Source organism: Penicillium antarcticum (genome assembly GCF_028974205.1).
Source record: "Penicillium antarcticum strain IBT 31339 chromosome Unknown utg000003l_segment0_segment0, whole genome shotgun sequence".
Classification (NCBI taxonomy): Eukaryota; Fungi; Ascomycota; class Eurotiomycetes; order Eurotiales; family Aspergillaceae; genus Penicillium; species Penicillium antarcticum.
This window is the reverse complement of record NW_026695301.1, coordinates 1,239,852-1,260,912: the sequence shown is the minus strand read 5'-3', so window position 1 is coordinate 1,260,912 and position 21,061 is coordinate 1,239,852. Positions and strand designations below refer to the sequence as shown.

At 48.4% G+C, this 21,061-nt stretch overlaps 7 protein-coding genes across 7 annotated transcripts; 4 read left to right on the top strand and 3 right to left on the bottom strand.

The window, feature by feature from the left end:
• Window positions 1-238: 238 nt before the first annotated feature.
• Window positions 239-1,409, bottom strand: N7508_003190 (SDR family oxidoreductase; the record flags this gene model as incomplete). The annotated part of the gene is made up of 5 exons (XM_058461256.1): window positions 239-271; window positions 335-443; window positions 494-549; window positions 605-914; window positions 979-1,409. 5 exons carry the CDS (start codon window positions 1,407-1,409, stop codon window positions 239-241), a joined length of 939 nt encoding a protein of 312 aa, XP_058321833.1.
• Window positions 1,410-2,223: 814 nt separating this feature from the next.
• Window positions 2,224-4,077, top strand: N7508_003189 (uncharacterized protein; the record flags this gene model as incomplete). The annotated part of the gene is made up of 3 exons (XM_058461255.1): window positions 2,224-2,247; window positions 2,314-2,643; window positions 2,866-4,077. 3 exons carry the CDS (start codon window positions 2,224-2,226, stop codon window positions 4,075-4,077), a joined length of 1,566 nt encoding a protein of 521 aa, XP_058321832.1.
• Window positions 4,078-5,821: 1,744 nt separating this feature from the next.
• On the bottom strand, window positions 5,822-7,435 carry N7508_003188 (uncharacterized protein; the record flags this gene model as incomplete). The annotated part of the gene is made up of 4 exons (XM_058461254.1): window positions 5,822-5,857; window positions 5,912-6,165; window positions 6,223-7,255; window positions 7,316-7,435. 4 exons carry the CDS (start codon window positions 7,433-7,435, stop codon window positions 5,822-5,824), a joined length of 1,443 nt encoding a protein of 480 aa, XP_058321831.1.
• A 1,633-nt stretch (window positions 7,436-9,068) lies between these two features.
• Window positions 9,069-9,639, top strand: N7508_003187 (TVP15 family protein; the record flags this gene model as incomplete). Its single annotated transcript, XM_058461253.1, has 4 exons — window positions 9,069-9,088; window positions 9,148-9,263; window positions 9,314-9,403; window positions 9,467-9,639. The coding sequence occupies 4 exons, from the start codon at window positions 9,069-9,071 to the stop codon at window positions 9,637-9,639; spliced, it is 399 nt and encodes a 132-aa protein (XP_058321830.1).
• A 1,554-nt stretch (window positions 9,640-11,193) lies between these two features.
• On the top strand, window positions 11,194-12,868 carry sreA (siderophore transcription factor SreA; the record flags this gene model as incomplete). Its single annotated transcript, XM_058461252.1, has 3 exons — window positions 11,194-11,453; window positions 11,510-12,012; window positions 12,066-12,868. 3 exons carry the CDS (start codon window positions 11,194-11,196, stop codon window positions 12,866-12,868), a joined length of 1,566 nt encoding a protein of 521 aa, XP_058321829.1.
• Window positions 12,869-17,022: 4,154 nt separating this feature from the next.
• On the top strand, window positions 17,023-18,393 carry N7508_003185 (PTH11-like integral membrane protein; the record flags this gene model as incomplete). The annotated part of the gene is made up of 5 exons (XM_058461251.1): window positions 17,023-17,248; window positions 17,304-17,371; window positions 17,448-17,821; window positions 17,875-17,942; window positions 17,993-18,393. 5 exons carry the CDS (start codon window positions 17,023-17,025, stop codon window positions 18,391-18,393), a joined length of 1,137 nt encoding a protein of 378 aa, XP_058321828.1.
• Window positions 18,394-19,073: 680 nt separating this feature from the next.
• Window positions 19,074-20,900, bottom strand: N7508_003184 (uncharacterized protein; the record flags this gene model as incomplete). Its single annotated transcript, XM_058461250.1, has 1 exon — window positions 19,074-20,900. One exon carries the CDS (start codon window positions 20,898-20,900, stop codon window positions 19,074-19,076), a length of 1,827 nt encoding a protein of 608 aa, XP_058321827.1.
• Window positions 20,901-21,061: the final 161 nt, after the last annotated feature.

The following is a 21,061-nucleotide window of genomic DNA, read 5'->3' as shown; positions in this document are numbered from 1 at the left end:
GAATATTTGCTGCAGTTCTTGGATAGATGTATACCTAATTGTACTGTTGAAAGACGGGTTACTCTGGCCTCGTATACTATGATTCATATGCTCCACCAGTACTCTTTGTGAAGCTGTGTTTCAAAACCATGACCTGTGGATAAAATAACTGGATTACACTACAGGATGTGTAACTTGATTCGATGAACGCTAATTAGACCTCCATCTATCCTCTAAATTGTCTGTTTATGGGCACATTTCATGCCTTGCGATGCATGACACCAGCCGCAGCCTAGAGAGAGAAACATATTAGTTAGGGCTCATCGGAGACCTCAATCTGGTACCCAAAGCTTACCTGGTGGCTAGGGAACACTAGGGTATCGGCAATGACGACGTTCTCGCGGCGACTGGCAGCGAAGACAACGACCTCGGCGATGTCGTCACCAGTCAATGGCTCAACACCCCTGCAATATGTCAACACTAGTGCAACTAAGAATGACCCTGCTTGACTTACTTGTAAACAGCATCGGCCTTGGACTTGTCTCCATAGAATCGGACAACAGAGAACTCCTGCAGTTGACATCAGTTTTTGTAAACCGATTGGAACGAGCGTGAAGATCCTTACAGTCTCGACCTGACCCGGATCAATCTCAATAACACGGATTCTCGTAGCAATGAGCTCTTTTCTCATCGCATCAGTGAAAGAGCGTACGGCAGCCTTGGTGGCACAGTAAATGCTACCACCGGAGTAGGGTTCACGACCAGCAATGCTACCGATGTTAATAATATCACCGCGGCCACCCTCATCGCGCTTCTTAAAGATAGGCAGGATTGCCTGAGTCATGTTGATCAGGCCAGTAACGTTGGTGTCGAACATGACCTTCAGGTCCTCGGCAGCGATATCACCTGCCTGGGCAACGCCCTTGACTAGACCACTACATGAGATCCGTTAGTATTGATCCTATCGGGATGCTCGCGTCTTTGTCGTCTGTGACTCACGCATTGTTGACCAGAACGTCAATCTCCTTGAACTCCGCAGGCAAAGAAGGAACAAAGTTGTCGATCTCCTCCGGCTTGCTGACATCGAGCTTCACGGGAAGAACCTTCACGCCATCGCCGACCTCCTTCTGGATCTCCGCAGCAACCTCCTTCAGCGAGTCGATGCGACGAGCTGTCAGGATTAGCTTGAGGCTCTTGGGCGAGGAGCGGGCGAATTCCATGGCCGTGCTCTTTCCAATACCAGAAGAGGCACCAGTAACAACAATAGTCTTGCCTTCGAGGCGCTTTGCCATTGCGGAGGCCATTGTTCGGACGGAGTTTGGTTGGACCGTGAAAGCGAAGGGAGATGCGGGGAGAGATGAAGCTGTGAAGGGAGATGAGTGTCGGCGGAGTAGTCCAACTGATCTAAAACAAGCTCGTATATGGTTCATAGATTGATGCTCTATATACACCACAGTAATTTACAGTGGAAAGGAAAAACGAAGACTATCACGAGCTGCTGCGGGGAATCGGCGTCATATGGGGATGACATAAGCGCCGGACAGAAGGCCGGACCCACTTCTCGTAGTGTTCGGAGTATAGCATCTCCGACACTATGCATGTCATTGTTTTAGATGCGTTGTGTGTGTTTTCTTTTTTTGTTGTCGAAGTGAATGCAGGTGATGTGGATGGATGCAAAGAAGTTGTCCTGCTCTTTGATAAGACAGGATTCAGACTGCGAGCTCTTGTTGGACTATACAAAGGACATTATTCTTGATCAGCTTCTATTGGATTCAATCTCCTGAAGCAATGTGACAACGATGTCATAATACCATTGACCCCTTTCTTCGATGCGGAAGAGCTATAGCTTCAAAGAAGAGCTGGTGGACTGGCGATAAATAGGCACCGTCTCTGCTGCTATATAGGAAATCACTCCAAAACGCATTCGAGCTTCTATCTTGTCATCATACATATCATAGACTGTCGATAGACAGGACTCCAGGAAGCCTTGTTTCCAAAGCTGTTCCAGCTGTTGTCGACAGCAACCAGGCCAAACGCGTTTGACCACCTCTTGCACTCTTTGCTTCACGTCAATTCTTCTATCTTGGCAACTCCATCCACCATCCTGCTGTTGACTCCCGTACTTCCATATTTTAATTTCTGCCATCTCTATCATTTCTGTATCATTTCAATTTTGTGTGTATACAAACCCATTGAATGTCATCGTCATTTCTTCCGTTTCGCGTGGCCTGCATCCCGTAAGAGATGAACATAGCTCCTCATAACCCAGTACGTCCTCAAGCCTCAGTAGAGGCCCTATCACTCGAATTCTTACAAGCTGAATGTGTGACGCAGGACACCTCCTCATCTGATCACCTGCAACGCGAAGCGTTTGATCGGACTGATGATGTCGAGGAGATCGCGTCAAACAACACAACCCCATCCTCTTCCAACATTCTGCGGTCAGATCCCTTCAACTTGCCAGCCAATTTCGAAGAAAGCATACCATCTACATTAGGTCTATCCATCACCAACAGCCGCTCAAGGCCCGAGCCTTTGAAATGGGCTAAGGGTGTCGAAGATCCCGTCGCTAGCAAGTCTACAACCCTACCTAATCTCCATCTACCAGACTCGTTCGACTGGGCTGCCGATGTTGAGGACCCTCATTTGCCCAACTCACAAAATGTAGGTAATACATACACCTGCTGTGTTTCTCACCACTGGGGAGAATATTTTCCCGGTGATTCCCCCAGAGAGCGGTTCCAAGCACCACCTCGCTTCCATCCACTTCCTCTTACGGCATCCCCAGTTCAAGCTTCACTCGTAAGACGTGAACTAATTCTTTTTCCTAGAAAAGCTATCTTGCTTGGCGCTCATAATGAAGCTTTTCTTGTTTTCAGTTCACAGCAGATGCCCTCCACTGGCACGCCACTCACTATGATTGAGGTCCCTGAGCCCGAAGAGCCAGGCTTTTATTTTGTCTCATCTGCTTCCTCCGTTGACTCTTCTGATAGATTAGCCATTCAAGACTGGGACTGGGTAAAGATTGACGAGCAAGCCGAGGCCATGTTCTGTCATCGTGCGATGCGCCAACAGAGTGAGGAATACGTCCACCATTACAATTGGATGTGCCAACCAACTGAAACACGCATTACAACAACCCCAGAAGTCTTGCTTGCTTGCATCAAAGGTGGGCCAATTGTCCCCGCAGGTAGGAATATGATTCGAGCCAAGTCGATTAGGAACAGAGCGATGCCATTCATTGACCTTGTTACGGTATATCTGCAAGGGTTGGACAAGGGCATCTTGACTCTGCGCGGGCCAGATCTCCTACAAGCCTCCCATGGCCATTTTCAGAAGTTGTACTCACTTCATGGGGCTTGGACGAAAGACGGGGAATTGACCAAGGATCAGATCATGGTGGATACTGGAAATAATAAGCAGTATCTATTTCCCGCCCTTGTCATCGGAAACGGGTTCTTTATAAACAGTCAGATCAAATCTGCGTCTGCTTGGTCTACCACTGCTCGAGTTGCTACCGCTGCCGCACGAGCATTCAAGATTCCTCAAAAGCTGACCTGGAGGCCGACCTCCTCCAGGCTTCAAACCTTCCAAGCTGCTACTCCCGCATTATTCCGGGAGCTGCGTCAACCGGAACCTCAGTGTATACTCACGTCTCCTTCGCTTCGAGCTAATGAAACTACTGCCTTAACCTCACTCCCCGAACTGCCATCACCTCAATTGGCATCTGAGTGCATTTTCAAGCCCCCTTCGCTTCGAGATCTCCAAACTGCCGCACCAATCTCATTCCTGGGGCTATCACCGCCTCATTTGGAGGCTGAGTGTGAGCTAACGCACTCCCGAACTCAAACTATCCAGTCTGTCACTCCCGCCTTATCCCGAGGGGTGTCTCTAGCTCAGTTTAAGGCCAAGAATCGGCCTCAACACCATAGGCATAGGCAGCTCACAAGTGAAAGCCCTAGTGGTACCTCTTACGAGTACTTCACCTTTCCCATCCCGACCTTCGATAGGCCACCAAAGCGCTGGAAGTTGAGAGACGCCAACAGAAGCCTTCGGAAAGTAATGGGCACACTCTTCAGATGGCCATGGAAGCAATGACATTCGACATGGTCTGAGTATTATATTTTCTTTTGCTCATCGTCTGGCTCTCAAACCAACGCATTTTCATGGTTGATTATCAGCGCGTGGGCCATATTCTTTTTTTGGGAATACTTTCTGCTAACATCACGCGCGTTAGACTGAACACTTACGCTGCATCAACAGAAGAGCATTAATATAACTTCCTTTATTATCAATATTTCTTCATCAGGAGCTTGCTTTCCCAACTAGATTTATTGTATGCATCCATGTTCTGTTACAGAAGACTGACCTGTGTAGCCGGTCAATGCTTTTCCGTAATTATCTTTTAGCGGTCTTATGACCACCCTTTCTTTCTTTCTTTCTCGTGAGCTTCAACGAATAGTTCTGGATCCTGTCTCTTCTTTTCTTCATACATTTCTAACGTAACTCTTCGGTTAGCGTCCCTTGGGTAAATCCATCCCGTCGTGATTCATTGCCAGTTCCTTTCCTGTGAACTCCCTAACAGCAAATCAACAAGTATGACTTATTGAGGTCTTCACACAGATACATACATAGTGAGTCAGCTTGTAACATATATCATGCATATTGCGGACATTTTATCCTAGCTTTGAGGGCCACCCATTGGCTTCTGGCTGCCTTCCCATCCAGAAGATGAGGATAGAATATATTTAATCCATCACAGTGCCGATGAACTTGGCTTACTTGGATTCAATTGAAGTGATAATATCGACCGTTGGTGCCGTTTTCATGTACCCCCTGTCGTCGTCTTTTCTTTTCCAGGTCTGCATCGACCATTGCAACCTCCGATTGATATTTTCGCGTAGTCTGGCGTCATAGAAATTGATAGTATGGAAATAGACAGAAATTTTTTGAAAGCAGTAAATATTCCAGGGAGCAGGCTCCAATTAAACCTGGAAACACATCTACCAAACCACTAGCAAAAGGAGCCGAGCCGTCTGTTTTTTTTATAATTGTCATGTGGAATTCTTACTCTCACTTTTTTATTTCCCCAATCCTTCTTCTTCCTTTCTTTTTTTTACTTCATGTCTTCTCTCTTGATTTTTCATATCTCTCTATCGCGTTTCCCTTCTTCCCTCAGCCACCTTCTCGTCCCAGTCAGGCGGCTGACCGTGAATACTCCCTAATTGCCGTGAGATGATACAGGCTTACGACTCAAACTAGGGGAATTGACTCGATCCCTTCATTACTATAATCGAGCCAGTCGCAAGTCGACCCGGGGTCTTTTTAGGGAGTACTGAAGCTGCCCCAAGGGTGGCTCCAAAATGCGATCTCTCTCTCAGGTGACATCGATTATGATCCACGCTGTTCGAAAGCTCTCCAAGAAATGGAATCCCTCGAGTTACATCTGTCATGAACCAAGTTCTCTTCCTACCTCGGTCCCATTGGAGGCATCGCGAGATATTAGAATATGGCAATCATCGTATGCCTGGATTTGACCTCTTGTAAGCTTCCCACGGCTCAGAAGATTGGATAATAGACTTGTCTTCTCTTATCCTGTGTGCTTCGGATGCTAAGTTTCATCCATCTACAAAGCATCATTCGTTGAATTGCTCGGTATTTTCATGCTCTAGAAGAGAAAGAGCTTGACAAAATTACTGCTAGTTCATTACCCAAATTTTGTACTGTCATCTGGAGCGCTTTCATTGCGAACTCTTGTATTGCTCATGGTGACATTCGCTCTTTTCGAGTAGCGGAGATATGATATAGAATCTCATGTGGAGGTGGGTACTCAATATCGTGGTCATGAAGCCTCAATATGCGGCTTCAGATATAATACCTATAAATCGTCAGTGAATGCGAGCAGAATCGGTCCGAAAAAAGTTTCACGTACTATAGGCACTATGGCAGAGAAGCTCAGCACCCCCAGCATGATTGTACATCCAGTCCATCCGATATAATCACACGCAACCCCAGAGAGAAATGGCCCAAGCACAGTGCCAGCACCGAACATAGCATCGAGAAGCATATATCCCTCGGCAACTGCACTTTTGTGTCCATATATGTCAGGGCGCTCGTCTTGAAGATCTTTCACGATTCGGGGAATCTCCGTAGCCAAGGGGGTGAGTGAGGCATTGAGTCCTATACCTGCTCAGGAAGTCAATGGATGCCAATATATTAGATAGCTACAAGGTAAAAACTCACCAACAAAAAGAAGTAGCACGCAGGCCATTATATGGTTTGTAGCAGTGTTATGGCGCACCAAAGCTAGTAGAATGGTTGCTACTCCTGCAAATATAAAGCCGATCGCAGCGACAAACCTGACACCATACCGATCAGATAGCATTCCAATGAATGGGCCCATGAGAGATGGTATAGTCAGGTTCAGAAAGATCGCTCCTGTGGCGCCAGATAGCCAGTGGAAGGTTTGTTTTACGAAGATTGGTAGCACCGCGTCCATGGCGCTTACTAAAACAACATTGATCAGAGAAGCATATAGTGCTGTGAGGATGCGCGGACTACTGAGAAAACCTCCAACAACAGTCCACCAGGTGGCCTCTGTCGCAGCCGGTTCGGGTGACTCTCTGCAATAAACGAGGAGCGAAGTTGTCACAGTCGCATCGCCATCTTCAACCCGCGATAGTCGTCGCTTCCCGTTTGCAACCGCGCTCCTGGGTGAACTTCCATTCGACGAAATTGGCCTAGTCCTGCTAACATGATCGTGATACTTTGCAGCAGCCTTCTTGTCAATAATGAGCAAAATGAGAACCAAATTAATGGCAATCACAGCAAGACTCATGATAAAAACAGGATAGAACCCTGTCTTTTCATAAATAATTCCACCGAGCGTAGGTGATACAAGCACACCGAAGTTCATACCGGATAGCCCGAAGCCAATCCAGGGACCCAGTTCGTGCGACTCGATCGTGTTAACTAACAGCGTCAAGCCAGCTGTATATACGACGCCAGCCGAAAGACCCTGGAAGACTCTTGCCACGATAATCATCCACGGCGCCCATCCAAACATGAAGAAGAGGGTTGATCCAAATGCACAGAGAAGACCTGCGAGGAATGGGATCTGGCTTCTTTCGCACTTTCCGACAATCCAACCTGCTATAGGTGCCCCAAGCGTCATTGCCAGACCGAAAACGATCAGCGAGGTTGAGGTCCAGAATGGGACGTCGACCTCTGGGACTCCGAAGCGAATTGTCAAGGAAAATGGAAGGACGGCTACGACCTAAACATGATCCGATCGCATGAGTTAGTATTGTTGAGGATGGGACGCCATGGTACTTACGATTCCGTAGAGGAACCCATCAGCGAACGTGGTTACGAACACAGCAAATCCGATGAACTGCTTAGAAGACCGTAGATTGAAGAGCCATGGCTCTGGGAGTGAGCTTAGTGTATCTTCCATTATGTTATGAAGATTAGAAGAGATGCGAAAAGAACGTAGACTTGGCGTCCACCGCACTCCCCCGAAGCGGGGGATCGGTCTAAGTGGGGGTAAAAACGAAAGAAAAACAACAGCCTGGAGCTGAAGATGTAAGGGGGAAAGTGCAGTCAAAAGACAAAGATGGTCTCCCACTTGGGCCTTGAAATGGAGCAGGTCAAAAGCAGATTAAGGTTACAGTCAGCTTAGCCTGTGAAAAGCTCTTGTTAATTGACATTTCTTTTTTGTTCGACAATCTCGGGAAATACTGCGACATCACGCGTACATTTTTAATCCAATGAGTTGTCATCATTTGTAGATCACTATGCATGGAGTGATGATTTATGCAGGCATCTGCATGATAATTAGCCGCGAGTGATCGACCAATGACGGTACAACAGGTAGGAGTTTCCGGCCAAAGTTAGTTGCAGGTTGCTTGCAATTGTGTCGCAAGTCGTAGCGTGGAAATGTAAATAGGAAATCTTTCAAGTTACCTGCATGGTCGCTAATGAGGAATATTGCGGAGTATACTCAGCCCAGCCGCCATGCTGTCTACACTTACGAACCTAAATCATAACAAGATAAATCAATGGACTAATAGATCTACTGGATCATCGAAGGATATCTGAAGTTTTTTTGTCTCATGTGATTTGCTTTCTCAATTCCCGAAGGTTGATGTATTAAGGGTACAAATCAATATATTGTGCAGTTGTGGTCGACTACTCAACGATAAATGCAGAAATGTGTCTTCCTTTGCCAAGCTCATACTAGTCACAACTTTATATATTCCTGCACAATTGATTCAAGATTGACTGCATTCAAGATTGACTGCAAACTTCTTGACGACTTTTTCTCGGATTAGAAACCCGTCCCGCAGTGATGAACTGGTAGGATACATGTTGTGCTCGGCTCAACACTAATCGTCCCATTGCCCCTGGAAATAGGGCTCAGTCCAACAGTTTGTTTCACATGACTCTGAACCCCCATTTACAGCCTATTAAAATTGTGGAGCGGACGTTTCAACTCACAGATATCAGTTTCGTACTCGTGGTTCGTATCTATAGCCCTATGTATCGCAAACGCTATCATGAATGTGGTCTAGCGCCCGCACTGTCCTGTGGCTTCTCACGTGACCAGCAGCGGTCGCGCTGTCTCGTTGAAATCACAGCTGACTCAGCAACAACGGGCTTGGCGACCCGCTGCTTGCGACAGCGAAGCAGTGAACGCCTTTCCACTTCGCCCCTGTTCACTCTCATTTACAACTTGAGCTTCATCGAACACGGCTTTGCCATTTTGGACAGCTATTTGTTGTTTCACCCAACCCCACAGGTGTGTGTTCCCCTTTGTTGACCCAGCCACCTCGATGGGGCTTGGCTCACACCCGACGGCCTACATGCCGGTCTTCTTCGCACTCTCCACTATCCAGATCGAACACCATCTTCAGATATATTAGGAGCTAACTGAGGACTATTGAAGACCCAAATTAGCTATTCGGGACCCATTGTCGCTACTCTGATCTGTGCAGCTGCCTAGCGACTCGCAATCCGCACTATTGATTCACGACCACGAGACCCCGAAGATCCCTTTCATCTAAATAACATACCAACTAGCCATCACAATGGATTTCACGAACATCTTGTATGTTGATACTATACGCTTGCGCGTGCTGCGAAAACCATAGTACTGACCAGCTGCAGCCGTCTTGTCAACATCGCCGTGGGTGTGTTCATGGTGCTGGGAGGTATCAGCAACTTCTTCCCCCCATCATGGAGTGGCATCATCCTGGGCGTCTATGTGATCCTCTTCGGTCTTGGTATGCTTTACCATACCCCACATACCAGTCAGTTGCTAATGTGTTTGCAGTTGTTGGTGGACTCGAGTTCCTCCCTAACGTTCCGGACCACGCTTACCGCTATGCGTCCTTCCTCTTCTCCTTCCTGGGCCGTGGCATTTGTAAGCTATCAAATATCCATGAAGGATGTATTGCGACAGATAGCTAATTTGTTTCACCCACAGTCTACATCTTCATCGGCTCCATCCTGCTGAACAACGGCGTCCTGCGCATCATTGCCGGCTCCCTGATCGGCCTCATTGGTCTGGGATATGTCGCTCTCGAGTTCATTCCCTCCATCGAGCCCCCTTCCAACATGCGCGAGTCTGATCAGGGTTGGGGTGCTGAGCAGGTCTAAATTGCCGCCTGCGTAGGTGGCGATGACCGGTTCCTGTCACGCCTCTGAGTGGGGCGCATGGACTTGGCAACATGACAGATCTCCGATCTCCTTTCGCAATACGGCGTGCGGTGTGCGCTTCTCCAGTGGAACGAGCTGGAGATCTCAGGGCCTAGCCTTGATCACGGACCCTCAGCCATTATGTGACCGAGGATCTTAGGGGAAGAGGGAGAAGCATGGAAGCATGGAAGATTTGGCAGGGTCTCCGAGATTTTCTGTACCAGCTCGAAGTTTTAGGAGACCTGTACTATATTTGAAATTGGATATGGCATTAATGAATTCATCCGAGACCCGGTGAGCCCGAGCTAACTTATAGTTCGACAAATACCGAAATCCGTCGCTTAGTTCCGCCATTTTGTACTTGTGCTCGGGCTTAACGGACTAAAAGGGACTAAAGAAGTAAATAGTACAACGTGGTCATATCGTTTCGGTGTCTTGGAGAGCCGAGTGGCGAATTAAAAGGCCGAGATTGCTGCTGACCGGGTTAGTCATCATATCACAACCAATCACAGCACGTATATATTCGATTGCCTAGCAAAACTCCACAGAAGCCTCAGTTTGGAAGGTGAAATTTCCACTTTCTTGCTGATTTCTGTAATCTTCATCGAAAGTGGAGTCTGATGCTATCTGGGGATTAAGACGTGCATATTGAAGAGATTTCCTAGCAGAGCTCAAACCGCAAAAGCAAAAATAACAGGTGAGAAAGAACTCGGCAGTTTAGAGTGATAGATTGATATGCCGTCGATCGCCCCTAGATCGATAACCCCGAATCCCTTTATGCGATAAGCATCGCATTCCTCTTTGTTCCTTTCCCTTTACCTACATTTGCACTTCACTTCTATTGTCTATTTTGTCCCTTTACTCACTCTACCCTCCTACAGTCTACTCTCTGCTACTCGCCTCGCCTTCCTCTCTTCCTCCTCCGTGCCCACTTGGCCCCTTCCTAACGCAGAGTGATCACCATCTTGCAGCTCCCTAGCCTCTCGGCCAATCCTGGCCTCGCTGTTCGTGCTTTTGCGTCGGCCACTGTCCTCGAACGAGCCCGTCTCCCCACGATCGCTCGCTAGCCAGCCTGTCGTTCTGCGCTGTCAGCTGTTGCAATCAGTATCACCTGATCGTCCCAAGCCGTTGGGTCGCCACTCTACGCATCGGTCATTGTCTGTGGACTCATCTTTGACGTCCCAGTACTCTAAAAGGCCAATATTGACACCCTCTCGACTTGATTTGAGTCATTGTCCGCGCGCCCTCCGCTGCAGCATCGTGGCTGCAGCCCTTCCTGCTGGACTGACTTGCCTATCTTCAAACGTCAGCTTGACCGACATTTGGATTTAGATTGATACGGTGTATTGTGCTTTCGACTGTGGTGCGACATCACTTTCACATTCTCCCTACGATACTCTCTACTCCCCTCGCTTCCCCCGTCTCGCTTCTCGACCCCGCTGTCCTCCAATTCTGAAACGGCGGAAGGATTTACGGCCGCGATAGCTGGTGGTAATGTTAGCGTCCATCCCAAAAATGGAAACGCTTCACTCTTTGCCTCGGAACCAGGATGTTCCAATGCGGCAGCCGTCGGCGGAGGACTTGGATGCTGCTCAACAGTTGATCTCCTCGGCGCAGGCGGGTCGTGAACACATGGCAGACCAATACAGGGAGGATTCGATGGCTCAGGAGCCTGGCCAGCCTGGACCAGACCGATGGGGGCACAATGATCTTCCAGCTGAGAAATCATCACCAAGCGGGCAAAAAGGCGTTATTTTCGTTGGACATTCGTGCAGGTGAGTCGTGAATGATTTGATTACTACTTGATTGGTGGGCTGACCCAATCTTCTAGCAATTGCGGTACAAAAAGCACCCCACTTTGGCGTCGCTCTCCGACAGGAGCGATGATCTGTAATGCCTGCGGACTTTATCTCAAGGCTCGCAACGTCGCCCGCCCTACAAAACGAAATCGCATGCAACCCGAGGGTGAAAGGCCCACCCCTCCCTCTCATACCCATGCCGATGGTTCCGCACATTCTCAGGGTGGATGCAAAGGCTCATGTCCTGGGGGTGGAAGTTGTAATGGCACCGGTGGTGCAGAGGGATGTGACGGGTGTCCCGCCTACAACAATCGAATTTACAAGTCCGCACCCCGAGGAACCACCGCAATTCAATCTTCATGGGGACGTACTCCAGCAAATGAGCCCGAAAACGCGCCAAAAGAGGAGCCACCAGTGAAGGCTCCCACTGTCACTGATGGAAATAATACTTTAGTTGCTTGTCAAAATTGTGGGACAACTGTGACTCCTCTTTGGCGACGCGATGAACAAGGTCACCCCATTTGCAATGCTTGTGGTTAGCATCTACTGCTCAACTTTTTATGTGTCCATTTGACTGACCGAATACAGGATTGTACTACAAGCTCCACGGATGCTACCGGCCCACGAATATGAAGAAATCTATCATCAAACGTCGCAAACGTGTTGTTCCCGCCCTACGAGACCAATCTCCTACCGCTGCCACCCAGTCATCCAACGGCTCATCTGCATCCCCGGAAGCCTCGCCTGCTGCCTTGGCTCACGGCCACGACGACCATTACCGATACATGAGTAGCGAACCCATGGATCCCTATCACACGATGCCCGGCAAAATCGAAGATGCACCTCGACCTATGCCTTTCGCACCACCACCGGTCGATTTCACCGGCTACAATGTCACCTCCGGGCTTCCTCATGGTCCTATCACTCATGGCCTACCGATGCCGCTGGGAGTAGAACGTCTAGGTCAATCCCCCGTGTCATACGGCCGACGGTCGGCATCACCGAATTCCCTCACCCTTCCCAAAAAGCGCACCCTGGCAGAGACAGCCGCAGAAGCCCTGCCAGTCCCCAACACCCTGGAGGCAGGATCAAACCAGTTGCCCCCAATCATGTCCTCGGCTTATCCCACCCCACCCGGCCGTCTCAGCTCCATCTCATCCATCCTGAATCAACCCGACCCCCGCGGCGAAGCCCGTCCAGATCCCAACCTGAACAGGCCCCAACCTCTCCATCACTCTGTGTCTCCCTCGCCCCATACGCCGCAGCCGTTGCCTGGCATTGCATCCCTCGGTGACTCGGTAGATCGCCGTGCCAGACTAGAACGCGAAGCTGAGAATATGCGTGAGGCACTCCGAGCCAAGGAACGTGAGTTGGCCGCGATGAGGCGGTAACCATTCAACGTCTGTCCAAAAGCAGTGACGAAAATAATGTGATCCGGATAATGTTTTTTTCTTTTCTTTATTTGCACTGGTGTTCTCGAGAGATAAATGGCGCACTAAGATACCACTTACTTTGCTAGGATTCTTTCCAGGCTGTGTTAATATTGGCAAAAGTGTGGTTCTTGAAATGTATTCTATTCTGAGGAATCGCTATTCTTTTACCTTTAGGCTTGAAGATATGATTTTAGTATTCATCTTTTCTTTTGCTTTATCCTGTTACGGCAGCAGCACGGTATCCACTGCGAAATATGCCCAACTACAATTACGGTGGTTTCGAGCATTACGTTTCCTAGTCCTCGCATACAGAACACAGAATGTGATATACCAGAATATGACCTATCTCAAAGCTCGAGAAAGCAGCCCCAATTTTCAGATCTACCCCATGTCTCTCTTTCTAAGGTCACGGATTTAATGTAACCTCCGTTGCGTCTTGCTCAACCTCCACATCAATGCTGTACAGTATCAACAGTAGCCAGTCATACCTCAAACGATCTTATCCCTCATAATACGAAGATTCTAATCAAAACTGGGGCCAACGCACCCACTCGTCTTGGCATGCAGGTATCCGCAAATCAGGGTTCAACTTCTCCAATCTTTGGGGTTAGGGCTGGAGCGCCAAGCTGCAAAAGCCATGCCTGATGTGGGTCTTTTGGAGTTGTAGGTAGTGGATTTACTGACCCTGTACTTGGGTTGGTGTTGTAGATTGTTTTCTCGAGCTGTTTTTCTCATAGTCATTCTGTTTGATGTTTTGGTCTACCTGTGCTGTTAACTATTATGTACGCGTATACTGCTTCGGGATGTCCTCTGGTACGTATTGTTTACGCGCCAAGCCTTCCGGCCTCCTGTCTCCCAGAGGGATCACCTCTCCCCTTCTTACCCACTCCATATCAGATGAATTCTTATGGCAACTGTAATATCTCGATTATCCCATTCCGGGCATTGAAACACCGCCCATGACGAATTTCCACGGCGGTCGCTCCTAATCTTCCAGTAAACGAAGCCATCGAGGAGGAACTCGCACCGTACTATGATCCTACGCAATTCTATCCCATAGGCTTGGGAGATGTTCTAAATGGCCGGCATTAACTCAACCGAACTTGATTACGGCAGTAACTCAACTATCTGGCTTGCTCTGGATCTTGACCAGTTCAGTACGTATCCACAGTAGCATCTACTACTTTTTGACCCAGATGGCGTTGGTTAAGGGAGAGATACTTCATGGACTTGATTACCTCTACTCTGAATATCATGTTATCCATACCGGCTTGTCTTTTGCTTCTGTTTTGATAACAGGAATTCCAACAAATTGATTCCAGACTTGATATTATGATCAAAGTTGAGAATCCATCTATTCTAGAGAAATCTGACAGAGACAACCACGGGCATCTACTGACGTAGAAGAGTTACCTATATGGCCGAATATTATCTTTCTCTCGGAATAACTTCGGGATCTTCGACAAGATCACTGGCAAAGTCCAAACCACTGACTTTGATTTGTCTGTCCGTGGGGATTGGACCTTCACGAGTTGTGAGATGTACCGAGCCCCAGAAGTTATTTTCGACGCTGGCTATGCGTACAGCGCCGATATCTGAAGCTTGACGGTGATGGAATGTTTATAAACACATCATAAAAGTCACTGTATAAAAGCTGACGTGACTTATAGGCTGTGGGATCTGCTCGAAGGCAAAAAGCTATTCAAAGAGGTTGATCCTTCGAAGTCCAAGAATGTGACGAGCTTAACCACCTTGGCCACATTTTTGCATTATTAGGCCCTCCTCCCAAGGAACTTTCGGATAAAAGAACAAGGTCGACTCTACTTTAAGAATCTGGCGGTGAATATATTGTTGGCTCATCTGATTTAGCATGTATTCACTGACTTCATTCAACAGGAGAATTCAAAGGCGCAACTATTGCCCCGTCAACGTTCAACTTTGAAAATTTACTGCAACGTACAAAATGATGCATTTTCATCGCCTTCGCGAAAAGAATGATAAAGTAATCTAAAGAGCGCGAAGTACCGCAAAGCAATGGCTCCAGGATCCATGCATGACTTTATGAGGATTTTGATCAAGACTGAAAGGCGTGAAAGAAACAAGTTACATTGGTAAAATTGCGGTCAAAGATTCTTCCAGGGCTGAATCTTGGGGAATGTACGCCTCATTGACCAATATTCGATATAATCTAAATTAAATGCAACTAATGCAGCCACTAGCCGATGTATTGACTCTGAATTCGTTCTCGATTTGGGGATTAAAATTGAACAAGGCGAGCCACGCGCATGTGAATTCCCACTGAGAAATCCTATTGCATATGAATGATTACAGTAGACCAAGCAAAGCCTCGGTGCTCCATTAAAAATATAACCATGCAAGAGCTCGCCGGGTCTGAACCTTGACAAATGCACACCCAATTGGGAAATCCCAAATTCAATCTCGATCTAGCCATCATCCAACGTATCAAATCCGATCCTGATCCGGGGTAGAATCCCATTATTGACAATCTAGCACCAAGTGGCGTCACAAACTGTCAAAAGTACCACCCCGCTATGATCCCCAAATGAACACGCGAGAAAGTTCAAACTCAAGTAGTTTGTAGATCATCAAGACGGCAAAGAACGCCCCCAAGAGATCCGGGGGAAGGAAACTCCAATCCAATTCCAAGCACATCATCGGTAGATCTTGGAGTGACGCGAACCGTGGAGGTCACAGTGCCTAGCGTCTCAATAGCAGTTAAGAACACCCACAGTCGTGTAACCCCGTGCGCTGGATGAGCTCACTGTGAAGCACCGCATGTGCGTGGAGGCAGGTGGCTTTGATCTCCGAAGTGGAGTTCCTAGAGCATATTATTGAATAGTGGCGATTATTGCGGGGCTCCTTGACAGGAGCGCCTTTAGTGTTCATACCATGTTCCGGGGGACGGAAAATGATCACCGTGGCTTGACTGTAGTTAGCTAGTTGAGTAGTTTTGAGTGAATAATCGGGGTTCTGTTTACCAAATAAAAGTGAAGTTATAGAGGAATTGAAATGCTTGGCGTCAGGGGTATCCATGTTGATTACCTAACCAGAATAGGAAGTGATGCTCACTGTTTTCTGTCAACTTGACAGTCTCAAGGTCCTTTGTAGATCGTGTCTCACCCCTGGGGTGAAATATCCAGGGTCAGGCTTGGATCCATCTCGGTAATTGGCCGTTGTGTGGCATTGAAGGTATGCTTTGTGAAGCTGCATCCATCCATCCAATACCTCGGCACGAACTCCGTCGCGGAATAAGCGGAGAACATTATGCAATATCAATAACACGATTCTCAACCATGTGCATCCTGCATGTCTGCCTGCACTATTCCCCTGGACACGGAGTATCTCATCCGCCATTGAAAACGCGGCATAATGTCCCACTCCAGTGGGTCAAATCTCTAAATAGAGGCCCGTTCGTTCGTGCTCCATACCCAACAGGGGAATTGTAAAAGACAGCTCGGGATTTCGATGGCACATTCGGCAGCCACATGTCAATCTTATCCTTGTTTTGACGCCCCTCGAATGACAATGCCGGAAAAGCGCCTCTCGGGACTCCATACCTCGACTATGCAGTGGAGACCAAGGCGACCAAACCCACGCTAAAGGGTTCCATTGATGTTTCTCTGCAGACTTATTATCAATTGCTATTGGAGGACTCCATGGCGTGCGTCTGACCCCTCTTCAGGGTATTCTAAGCCTCCCAGCAACCTGGTTCAGCACCAGGGATCGCTGTCCTTAGCTGCACTATTGAGCAGACTATTCAAGCATTGTGGGGGCTTCAAGCAAGCGAAAAACAGAGTTCTGTCGACTCATGCATGGAATTGTTCTCCGCAGTTTGATAAGCCGTTGATCGACATTTGGTCTGAATTCAAAAGAGCTTGTCCGCCGCTCGTCCTGGGGAGGACTCTTTCTTCTCTAGTATCAGATTCGCCAGGGTGAAACTCGACTTTTAACGTTGTGATCCATGCAGTGACCTAGATCGGGGATATCCGTGCAGCCTATTTTCCGGGCATGATTTGTTGACCCTCTTCATCCCACGCTCTTTTACGACCTTTCCCACCACTACGCTCCTTAACTCGACACACATCTTCACCATGGACGGTTCTCTACACAACTTGTTAGCTCGCGAGGGAGACAATGGCCACTCTCAGGGTCAACGTGCGCTGGTAGTGACAGCGGTACTGACCGCTTTTTCAACTGTCATTGTTGCCATGCGGTTTTATGCACGACTTGGCTTGATGAAAATCACCGGTCGTGAAGACTGGGCGATTCTGATCTCCTTGGTGTTTGCTCTGGTTTATCTCGCCCTCGTTGCTGCTCGTGAGTCCAAGTCTGGTTTCAAACTTGAGGGGCAATTGCGCTAACATGGATTCAGAACTGCACTATGGCATGGGAATCCACTCAGCTTTGCTTTCGAGTCATGTTCTACAGCAACAACTCAAGGTATGTGTCAACACATCACCCACCGCTTGAATGAGGTCCACTTTCTTTCGAATACCTACTGACTGGCTCACTCTAGTGCTTGTGGGCTGCTATCCCTTTTTACAACGCCAGCCTGGCATTCACCAAGTTCTCCATTCTTTTCCAATATCTACGCATCTTCCCTGGCAGGTCTTTCCGCTTTGCTTGTTACATTATGATAGCCATAGTGGCCACCTACTCATCATGGGCTATCATCAGTGGCTTTGTGAACTGTGTCCCTGTCGCCAAATTCTGGAACCATGATCTTCCAGGCAACTGCTTAAGTTTCGAGGCCGTCTGGTTCTTCAATGCTTCGATGAATATCGCAACGGACATCTCACTGCTCCTGTTGCCGATGCCGCTCCTTTCCAAACTCCAACTGCCCCGCATGCAAAAGCTCGCTCTCATGGGTGTCTTTGCCATGGGTATTCTGTATGTGCTCCAGATCCCCTAACTATCGCAATACAGACTAACCCATGATTCAGGGTTGTGATCACAAGTATTCTTCGTCTCTCAAGTCTCCGTCAAGTTGCAAAGAGCACCGACACCTCCTGTACGCACCGTCCACCCTAATCCCACCCCCAATAACTAACAAACAAACAGATAGCAACGTCGGGGCCGCCTACTGGACAGCAGCAGAATGCAACGTCGCAATCATTTGCTCCTGCCTCCCCTTCCTACGACCAATAATCAGTCGTATCTTCCCCAAGCTCCTCTCCACAAACAGATACAACGGCTACACAACCAACAATAGACCAACCGTCACAAACATGACCACAACCCGCAGCCAGGCACGCCACACAGGGCTCTTCAGCCAGAACCACGACAAGGACTATGATATGTATTCCATTAATGTCAAGCCTGGTGACCGTATCGGCCACAATTCTCTTGATGGTATCGAGGTTACCACCGAGATGCATATCATGCAGGAGTCGACAAAGCATGAAAATGAGTTGACTAAACATGAGAATGTTAGTGAGCGCCGGTTAGTTACGGATGTCTGATGAATTTTTTGATTCTTTTCATTGGCTTCTTTACGTACATCTTATTATCTTTTTCTCGGTCCAGCATACGAGTGACTCTTTCTTATGACTGCATGGCGACGGTTCACTTTTTGTTTTCTTGTTTGCTCTTTTTATATGACTAGTTTGGTTTGGGACTGGGGGATACCTTTTGGTTTGGGTGGCTTACTGACATTTCTGTCTCATTATACTTTCTTTTTACTTTTCTTACTCTATTCTACTTAATCCTGGCGGACCTTGGTCTGCAATACTTCTAGAAAATGACCGCTTTGTATCGGTTTTATTGGCATGACTTGATTTGTATCGTTGTAAATTCATTCACAAGAATCACAATGTTGCCTTCGCGAAATTGCCATTCTATGAAATTTCAGGAATTGATCACCACCATGATACCAGCAGTCTTATATAGGTCATAGTATACCAAACGTCCCAAACATACGAGTGCTGATATAGAAGGGATCGCTCCATCTCCTAATAACAAAGAAATCTGTAGACAACATTGCTAGCCATATGAATCCCAAGATAAATCCTGGGGCTCTAGTATAGGAAGGTATAGACCACCAGAACTGAATAGTAAATCATAAATCGTAATATCCAGCGGCAACAGCCAGGTCTAATCTAGATGCTTCAAACCAAATCTAAATACTGTATGGGTGATCAAATCAAGTAACATGCTCCTTCTCCTCCTCCTTAGGAATCCTCACCCAAAATATAGTAACCAAAGCAGCAAGCAACTGCGCCGCAAGCGCAAACCACCAAATAGCATGCAACCCTTCAAGACCAATCTCACCAGACGGACCACGATCAACACGCGTACCAATAGCATCCGCAACACTAGTCATGATAGCCGACGAAAGATTCTGATTTGTAACCAGCAATGCACCAGCAGAGCCCTGGTATGAGCGAGCCACACTACTGGTAATGAAAATAGACGCCGCTGCAAAGGCAAGATCAGGACCGAACGTGACAAGCGCAACACCAGGGAAAGAAAGAGCCCAGTAGACCGTGTTAGCAGTCTGCGGAATGAAGAACGCCGGTCCGAGCGTGAATGCGAACATCGATACGGCGTAGATATAGTGGCCCGGGACAAGGTGGAGGATCCGGCTGACGATCCAGGTTGCCAGGACACCGACTAGAGCGTTGGGGATGTGGTAGAGGGCCACAGCGATGGGGGTGGCATGTTGGATTCGGAGCCAGAATTGGATGGCGTAGAATTGCCAGCAGCCGAAGAAAGAGCCGAAGCCTAGGAAATAGGCGATCATCAATGGAGTGAAGCCCGGTGTTTTCCAGAGGCGGTTTGGGATTAGTGGTCGGACTGCGCGGCGTTCGGCGAAAAATAGACCGATGAAGAGGATGAGACTGATTATTATTAGGACGTAGGTGTATGGTTGCCAGGAGGCGACGGGCCCTTGGGTTAGACCGAAGAGGAGACAAACGCAGCCGCCGGCAGCGCAGAAACCGCCTAGGTAGTCAAATTGGCGGAGGGTTGGGGCTTCGGTTCCCGCGACGTCGGCGACTGGTCGGAGGGGTGGGATGCTGAACCATGCTGCGACGCAGAGCAGGGCGCAGATGATAGCGTTTGAGCCGAAGATCCAGGGCAGGTGCTGGTATAGAGCACCGCCTTGGATGGCGCCGAGTGAGAAACCGAATGGAGCGCATGCTGCCATCGCGGAGAACACGCGATTCTTGCGGATTCCTGGTGAATATACGCGCCCGAGGATGCTCATACTTCCCGAGACTAGGACGCCGATTGCCAAGCCTTGCATGGCGCGCATAACGAAGAATAGGATATAGCGGGACGGGTGTAGAGTGAATGCGCCAATAACGTTCCAGACAGCGAGCCAAGCGAACGCTCCGACCATTAGGAGTTTCGGTGGTGCCAGGTCAGTTAGCGAGCCGGAGATGATAACCGATAGGCCGTTCGCGACATTAAAGGCGCCGACGACCCATGGAAGTTCAGTATTGGTGATACCGAGGGCTGTTTTGATTTGCTCTTGTGGAGCGAGCATGTCGCCGAGCAGGAATGAGAATAGCATTAGGCCCGCGGAGCAGACGAAGATTAGGATGAGCTCTGCAGTGAAGTTCGGGATCTCAGGCGGGATGCCTTGCTTGCTTCGGATCGGCGATGCCGCTTCGTCGGCGACGTCGTCCCGACTGCGGGATCCCGAGATTGAGGCTTTTCGGTTTGTGACTTGGGGGCCTTTTGTGTCGATTGTGTAGGGCGCATCTGGGCCTTGGCCCATCTTTTTGAATGATAGATTATGCAGTGCGACATTGTCGAAGATGGTCGTTCCCATCAATGGATCTGGGGTTTGTGCACCGGTCGCTGGTGTCGAGTATGTCCTTGTATAGGACATGGAAGAGCGACCGGATTCAGGTGCTGAGTCTGCATCTTGAGGCTCTTGACTTGGATCTAGATGTTGGCTGGGTCCGATGTGGGGGACTGAGTCCAGTGGACGCTCTGCGCTCGCAGGTTGCTCGTTCGACATACTGGAGCTATTCAGGTGAGAAACAATACTTGGGTTGGGAGTTGAAGAAAGAAAAAATAGGAAATCTCACATGAAATGAGAAGACCTGTGGCGAAAACGGCCTAAATATTGTGTGTGGTGGTGGAGTGGGTGGAGCTCCACGAAAATAAGGTCGACATTTA